General features: G+C 33.3%; 2 protein-coding genes across 13 annotated transcripts in view; one reads left to right on the forward strand and one right to left on the reverse strand.

Moving 5' to 3' along the window:
- LOC114282822 (putative E3 ubiquitin-protein ligase HIP1) overlaps positions 1-6,525 on the forward strand; it is a 230,783-nt gene extending 224,258 nt beyond the window's left edge. For 8 of the 11 annotated variants that reach the window (XM_082906861.1, XM_082906865.1, XM_082906866.1 and 5 more), the window contains 6 exons: positions 3,522-3,758; positions 4,365-4,570; positions 5,027-5,066; positions 5,224-5,316; positions 5,412-5,555; positions 6,156-6,525. In XM_082906861.1, coding sequence (XP_082762987.1) covers positions 4,392-4,570; positions 5,027-5,066; positions 5,224-5,316; positions 5,412-5,555; positions 6,156-6,287 — 588 coding nt within the window. In that variant the 5' untranslated portion in view covers positions 3,522-3,758; positions 4,365-4,391 and the 3' untranslated portion in view covers positions 6,288-6,525. Of the gene's footprint in view, positions 1-2,938; positions 3,246-3,521; positions 3,759-4,336; positions 4,571-5,026; positions 5,067-5,223; positions 5,317-5,411; positions 5,556-6,155 lie in introns of those variants that run through there. The other 3 variants (XM_082906877.1, XM_082906882.1, XM_082906890.1) reach the window with 3 other exon arrangements.
- The window catches only part of LOC114294174 (putative disease resistance RPP13-like protein 1), a 141,232-nt gene that overhangs the window by 79,154 nt on the left and 53,670 nt on the right, over positions 1-8,408 (reverse strand). The window lies entirely within an intron of this gene.

The following is an 8,408-nucleotide window of genomic DNA, read 5'->3' on the forward strand; positions in this document are numbered from 1 at the left end:
GGACTGACTTTGAACTTCCTGGTTCTGAATGATAGCAAATGTCTGTAGCAACATGCCCAACAGCAATACTTTTGCCAAATTCTAGCTTGATACTCCAATTAGCATCCAATCCATATTTTTCAAGGGTCCACTCACCTCTTTTAATGGTATAAGCCTGTGGAGTTTCAACTTCCAAATCCTTCTGTGATATCTTACCAAGCTGACAGATGATAAGTTCTTTGAGACTAAGGTCGACTCTATGCGATGGTAGGCTGAACTTTGTTGGTTTATATTTGTTGCAAAAGTTTATCCCAAATTGTCCCATAACCTCAGACCATCTTTTGTTTTTTTTTTTTTTTGGTTACATGACCATCTTTTGTTTTTAGAGATCACAAATTCGTGAAGATGAAAAACCGGAGTGACCAACTTACTTGGGTAATGCTTACATGCCCAAACAATTGCCCAATCTGAACCAAGTTGCACTAGAGCTCCACCTATTTCTAAACAAATGGCTCCAACTAGCAAAATTATGGTTATCGGAAGATCACCTTTCAAATGCCCATCAGGCTTTTTAACTAAGAAAAAGCCCACCAACACAGTGACAATGCAAGAGATGCAAATGAGTCTGAGAATGCTTCCACATACTGTAAAAATTGTGCCTGCCTTACTGAAGAGCATGTCATACATCAACCCCAACTCAATCTCAATCAACTTGAAAGTATTGTGAGCAGCATTATCTTTCTTCATCAATTCATGAATTTTTTTTGTCAATTCACTACATGAAAATTAGGCTATAACAACGTTTTTGCTATGCCATTTTTTCAAAAAACGTTGTTTCAAAAGTTTTCAAAAATACTTTACAGGCAACTCATTTTGAAAAACGCGTGCTACTTGTACCAACATATTTTCCCTTTCAAGGCCTACGCGTTTTTCATTTTTTCATTTCTCTTGGTCAGCCCTGAGATAGATCTAGGGTTTTGTCTCTTCATCACTTTTCGCTTTCTTATGGTGAAAGTTCACTAGATCGAGCGTCGTAGGCTCCGATTTACGATCTTTCTATCCGACTCTCTCCATCTTGGCTCAAAGCTCTCGATCAGTCCGATTTGAAGATTAATTTTGTGAGTCTCATTTTCTGATTTTTTGATTTTGTTTATATACGAACACAGATCTGTTTCTACGATCTCAGATCTGTGTGATATATATATATATACTAATTTATGTTAAAGAGAACACAGATCAATCAATCGATCGATTGATTTTTAGTCTATTGATTGATATCGAACACTCTCTCTCTGTGGATTTGATCGATTGATTGCTTTCGTTCAGATCTGTAAGTTTTAGTCCCTAGGCGCATATTAACATCCTCAAATGCTTAGTAGTGTATATTTAGGATCTCTCTCTGTAAGTTTTGGTTCAGATCTGTAATTATTTAGGATTTTTTTTATGTTTTTGATTAGTAGTGTATGTTAATGTTAGTGTTTTTGAATTGTTTTTTTGTTGGGTTGTGGATTCGAATAGGCTACCTTCTTTGATTTCTAACTAAAATTTTGAATGGTTTGTATCGTTCTCTAAATCTCTCCTAGTCTCTGTTATCAGAATCTTACGATTCGCGATTCGATTCACGATTCAATTCACAATTTTTGCAAAATCGATACGAATCTATAGGTGAATCTCTCTGTTATCAGAATCTTACGATTCGCGATTCGATTCACGATTCGATTCGAATTTTTTGCAAAATCGATACGAATTATGGGTGAATCTATTTTGGAAGTAAATCTCTAGTGAGTCGCATGATTCAATTCACTTTTTACGATTCACGTAATTTTTTAAATTATTGTGTCTGACATATTTTCAACTATTTCTTTCTCCATATTTTTAATGAAAATGACATAATACAACTTCTAATAGCGTTTAATACCAAAATAACCAACATATATACATAATTTGTTATTATTTTAGTGATCATGAAGTTTTTAATAGAATCCAATCAGATTCATTCAGATCCAATATATTTTTAACCTTTCTTCGCATTTTTTTCCCCCTTAAAAAATCATAATATATCTTTTAAAGATGTTTAACATTAAAGTTACACTATGAATTATCTATTGCTATTTTATTAAATTGAATATAATTGAATATTACATATGTGAGGTCAGTTATACCTTTGAAAATGTTTTAAGCTTTAAAATAAAATATTCTAAATAATTCTTTCTTATTATTTGTTCACTGTTACTTAGAAAAGTATGTATGCTTATTGTCCAAATATCAATATCGTTGTTAATTATTGTTACTTTGAAAATTGATAATTTGTCTATTTGATTATTATCTTTATTAAGAATGGTTAATAATAAATATCTAAAAAGAAAAAAAGTAAGATAGTGATCTTACATAAGAATTTTGTTAACTTATTACCTATTAAACTACGTGATTATCACTCAAAATAACATTTTCATTGATTTAAGTCTAGATATTTCATATTCATAAGATATATTTAACATCTAAATGGGTAAATATATATTTTTAAGTAATTTTAAAAAAGTGACCGAATCTTTACGATTCACGATTCGATTCGATTCGCGATTCGGTACAAGGTCATTTCGATTCACGATACGAATCTCGATTTGACAACTATGCTCCTAGTATGTAAATCTCTATCGTTCGATCCAAATCTTGGTCCTAGGATTTGATTTTGTTCATTGTTGTGTGTCAAGTACTGAGTCGATTGAATTATGTTGAGATCTTTAACATTTGAAACTTCAATTTTTTCTCAGTAACCAAGCAGTGTTTTTGTTTACTTTTCTATGTAATTTTCTTTGTTACATCATAGCTGTCTAATCGATTGTTAGTATGAGGTTGTAGATCAAGCTTCAAAAAAAATCCTGAGTTTTTATTTTTCTCACTTATCTATGTATTTTGATCCTCTTGAATTCTGGTTATTGTGTGTGTTTCTTATTCAAAGATACCTATGAAGTTCTTCGAAAGTTCAGATTGGATCCAAAACCTGGCTGTTTGATTTATATGTTGTGGAATTCCTTTAAATGGTAACTGGTTATAGAGATTTGGAATTGAGTGCCGGATCCTGGGATTTTGTAGTCCTTGGGAGTTGAGGCTTACACATCCTGGCAAGGATTAAACCTCAAGCTCTGCTACAACAAAGCAAGAAGAAGGGTCCAAGTCGTATCGGTGCCACTACAGTTATTTTATACAGCTTAATTATAGTTGTGATGGTGTTTTTCCTGTTTTCTACTTACAGACATTGGACTCAGGTTTGTTGGAATCTTCTTTGATGAATTAGTACTTGTTATTTTGATAAAGTGGGATTCAGAGGGACTAGCATGACACCTTGTATCTTGTTAACCAAATTTAATTTTTAGTTTGATTATTAATTCATATGTTTTGAATCTTGTGGGTTTGGTGAAAGTCCTGTATCGGTTTTCTTGGAATGATTTCTCAATTCTAAATTTAGCAACAACCCATGTATTTAATAAGTGATAAAATTTTTTTTAATCTAATACTGGACCTGGTGCTTTCAAATATTTCAGGTCTGTTGCAGTGCTATCTACATTTGTTTAGTATCAAAATAGAACCACAGAAAATCCAACAATTGGATTGATGTTTCTTCACCCAATTCCCCAGTTGTTGTGGCCGCTTTGGTTGCTGAAGCAGAGCTTGCAGAAGAAACTGAACAACTCCAAGAGGGTGTTGTGGAAAGTGGTGGTGTTGTGACCCCAACTAAGCCCAAGAAATGCAAACCTGCATTGCCTCTAAAAAGTGACCGAGTATGTGTAAACTCATTCCTTATTTCCCTTTCTCTTGAATTGTGGACACATTAGTGATTTAATTTATTGTGTTTCTTTGATTTTCCAATTTATTTTAATTGTGATTGTAAAATTTTTAGTTTCAAGAATCTTATACTTGAGTTGGGATAGATTGTGCTAATTAAGATCTACTTTAATTGGTATTTATTTTGTTTTTCTTGGATTGTGGATGTGTGTAGTGAATTACATATTGAATTTTGTTTGATTTCTGTTTATTTTGCAATTTTAGTTATAGGAAACCAATATGAGAGATTGAAACCATGTATTGTGGGTGTGTTATAGTCATTTATTTACTTGTTTTTGCTTGGTTTTATCTTAATGATGACTTCTGCACTTCAATCCCTTAGAATCCTCCATTGTAGCATCTGAAAAAGACTGAATGTCATATTTTTGTTTCTTCATTTCATCTGTTGATTATCTACGAACTTTGTCATAGTTCATGCTCATTTGAGAAGAATGCCTTTTATGTAAACTGATCTTGAATATTAACAATAATTCTGCAATTTTCTCTGAATTCTCAAATTATTCAAAATGATTAGAAGGCCTCGTGGTCATCACCGTTGGCAGGCTTGAAAGGGCAAATGGGGTCAGGGCATGTGGGAAGTCACTCCAGAAATGGAGGCTTTGAAATTGGCCCCTTGTGCAATGGCAGCACAGGATGAGAAATTTGATGTCCCCGACAACATCTGCCAGCAGGTGAAGAAATTAGGGCAGAACCCGGGCTGCCTTTGTGCTGTTATGCTTTCTGACACTACCAAGTTTCTTTCAAATCTGTAAGTTTCGTTCAGACACCTGATTTCCACTCTAGTGAGTCTTCTTTGATTCCCTTCTTTAATGGATAAATAGTCATGGTTTTGGTTTAGGCATATCCAATGTAATCATGCTCAATAGAACTAGTAAACTATGTTTTCTAATTGTTTTGGTTAATCAGAGGACCTATGTTCAAAAATACATGAAAACCGAGAGAGCGCGCGCGTGTTTTTATTTTTTATTTTTAAAAGCAGGTTTTGGGAATGTGGGTCCTCTTGACTTTTGCTCTCTTCCCCTGTGTCCATGTTTTATTTTGCACTTACTTGAGCTTGGGTACTTAACTTGTGTACCTTTGAAGATGTAGCAGTGTGTGTACCATTAATTAATCTTCATTTTCTTTCTTAATGTTTTGCTTTTCCCTTCTAACATTTTTTCTCTTTACCCAATCAAATCTCTAAATATCTTTCTTTTTGCCATAGGCAGATTCAGCGTGCCTTGCAAGTCCTACATTGGGTTGAGGTTAGATCTTTTGCTTGGTTTATTTTATGCTTTGATTATCAAGTTTGTGTTTGCTTTTGGAATGGACAGAAACTTGGAGTTTTCATGTCCATGTTCTCCATATAGTTATTAGTTAGCAGTAATTTTTTTACGACTTGCACTTATGGTGGTGTGCCAGGATGGGATTATTGTTCATGAACAACCTTTGTTTTATGAGGAGCCTGATGTGCATGAAAATATGGGTCTTGATGTAGACGATATGTCTTATGAGGTAACACTAATAAATTGAAATACTCATTTACATGGCTCTTTTTTTGTCCTTGCCATTATTGAAGTTTGGCTCATAAATGATTGACTTTGGATTAGGAGTTGTTGGCCCTGGAGGATCAAATTAGAAATGTGAGCACTGGATTGAGTGAGGAAGCTATTTTGGCAGCTGTGAGGCGGCATTGTTATCTGTCAATGAAATTAGGACCTCCAGTGGAAGAGGAACTGTGCTGTATTTGTCAGGTAATTGACACTTAAATTCTGTCTTACAACTTATCTATTTGGGATCGGCTAAAAAAGTCATATATTATTTCAATTTTTTTGTCTTTAGTGAATTTTTTTTAGATTCGTGTAAAAAAAAATTATTTTTATGTCTGACTAGTCTAGAGGGATCTAAAAAGAAGAAAAAAAAAAATTGAAAAAATTAATCACCTTGATTGGTTTTAATTGATTTTCTAAGAATTGAGTTTTTTATTTTTTTGTTTTTGGTGAATTTTTTTAATATTTTAACCAATTTTTTACTTTCTAGATGCACGTAACCTAGATACACCTAAGAAGTAAAAAAGTATTTTAAAAATCCATAAATACACAATAATACGTAAATGTATTGAATTTTTATACTTTTGTATTTTTTGTATTTACTGAAATTTTTGAAATTTTTTTTTTCCCACAAATATTATGCTTTTTAAGTGTATTTATTACCAAACTCCATTCAACTCACCATCTCTCCCCACACCCAGTTCTGGCAGTTGGGAGGGAGTTACCAATTCATGGGTTCTATTTTTTCTCAAGTTAAAGCTCCCTATTAAACCAGATGCTTCCATTTATTGAATCAAATTGCAGGAGGATTATGTTGATGGAAAGGAGCTTGGTAAGCTGAATTGTGGGCATGAGTTTCACTTCAATTGCATCAAACAATGGCTCGTGCAGAAGAATAACTGTCCCATTTGCAGAAAGACTGCAGTGGTTGTTTGAGAGATCATCAGTTTCAAGGAACTCTTATCCCAAATCAGAGATCATTTGCCAATCAGTTGTCCCTGTAAACTTCTCTCCGGTCCCTTTGCCATCTGAACTTATACCATAGGCTTGCCGTTTCCTTTTGTTTGTTTCTTCTTTTTTTTTTGCCTTTTCTTAGCTGAGAAAGTTTTCGTTTCAGTCATGTGCAAGTTTGAGCTAATATGTGTTCTTTTATATAAATTCTCAGTTAATTCTCTCTCTCTAGTTAATTTTTCAAACTCTGTTCCTAGTTAAATTCTCAATTAATTGGGCTTTGTGTTATTTAAAAAAAAAAATGGTGTTATTTGGAAAACAAAAGTCACTAAATGATGTCATCATGACATCATATGCGAGGCAAGTATGAAAATGAAAGGTGGCGTTTGGAAAAATGCCACTAAATGATATCATTACGTAGTGGTTGTTGAAGATTTTGTGACGTTGTTAAAAACGCCGCCTAATGTTTTTAGTGACGTTTTTGAAACGTTGCTAAAGATATTGTGGCGGCGGTATTTGTGACAAAAATTTAAAACGTCATAAAAACCTATTGCGGCGTTTCTTAGGCCTATAGCGGCATTTTTAAAACTCCGCTAAAAGTCAATTTTTCAGCAGTGATTTGTTCGCTTTGGACATATCACACTCATAATTGGACATATGAGGATTTAGGTCTGGAAATAAGAATAGGCTTGGAGCACTAGCTCTGCATTAGGTTGTGCACCTACTTATTTTGCCAATTGTGCTTTCATCAATTCGAACAAAACCCACATACTTTTTCTTGGGTATTGACTTGATTGCCCACACTCTCTCTCCATACTTGATAAGTCCAGGAAAGAGCATTAACAAGGCCAAAAGAGAACCTCAAGGTAGAAGTCCAAGTTAGAATTAGGATGTAAATTGTTCTTAGACCTTGCGTAAATAGTCCTATAGCGTGCCTCAACAACATTTGATTTTCTTCCAAGTAGTCATGGTATCTGGACCTCCAAGATAAAACAAGATTATTGGTGCCCATAAACCCCTCAATAGACTCATTGGATTGATATCATCGTCGTTGGCCCATATTTACAGGTCCTGATGCATGGCATGATTCTATCTTCTATGCCTACAAAGATGGATGAGAAAAATAATTAAATAAAAATAATGCAATATGACCAATATCTTATGTTATCAGTGTTGCACTTAATATCTAATCATATTCAAGATATCTTTAAACCAATTGTTAGCTTTTTCATAATGTTCCATAAATGGCCAAGTATAAAAGGTTGCTACGATACATAAGAGTTTTAACGATCAAATTTATGTTTCTTAAAGTGAAAATTTTATTTTAAAAAAATGGGGACTAATTTCTATTAGCATAAGAATAGTCACTAAAATATTGTTCCAAAAAGTTAAAAAAATGACTTTATTGACAAAATTTTGAAAATGTCGATAATAAATTCCCTTTCAGGGACAAACTAATTTGGTCACCTAAAAGGTTTATTTTTTAAGACAAAAATTTTAGTTCCAAAATGGTGGAGTTCATCATTAAATGTTTAATTTCGTTACTAAAAATACAACGACACTATTGGTAACTAAAATATTTTGTATCTAAAAAATGATTTGGTCCCTAAATTTTTTTCTTTAAAACCTTAATTTGTTATAATGACGTCTATCATATGCAAATTATGCCTTAAAGTGGTGTTGGTTATGACTTGAATTGGTGGTGGGATCTATCAAATCAAAGTATCGTTAGCTTTGCATATATACAAACCAAATTATGGCCCAAAACGATCTTGGGATTATGCATGAAAATGACATAGAAGCCTACTCTTTAAACCCAGTGATATGTAAAAGGTATGATTAATTAATATTTAGAGAATATATGAGAGAGGAAGAAAGTTGCATTAGATATTTTAATAGACTGTCATATTGGTTGATTGGTTTGGAGAGGTCGACTGAGACATCTTTTTTACAAAGTGTTGGTGCTCTTGATGCTAATGCTAGTTCTCTTTGTCTATTCTGTGAGGCTCATGAGGAAAATGTGTTACATGTAATGCTTCATTTTCAATTTGCGTGGAAAATCTGGGCTAATTTTCTATCATGGTGGGGGAATGCAATGGGTTGTTC

The sequence above is a fragment of the Camellia sinensis genome, chromosome 2 (assembly GCF_055761805.1).
Source record: "Camellia sinensis isolate YWXY chromosome 2, ASM5576180v1, whole genome shotgun sequence".
Lineage (NCBI taxonomy): Eukaryota > Viridiplantae > Streptophyta > Magnoliopsida > Ericales > Theaceae > Camellia > Camellia sinensis.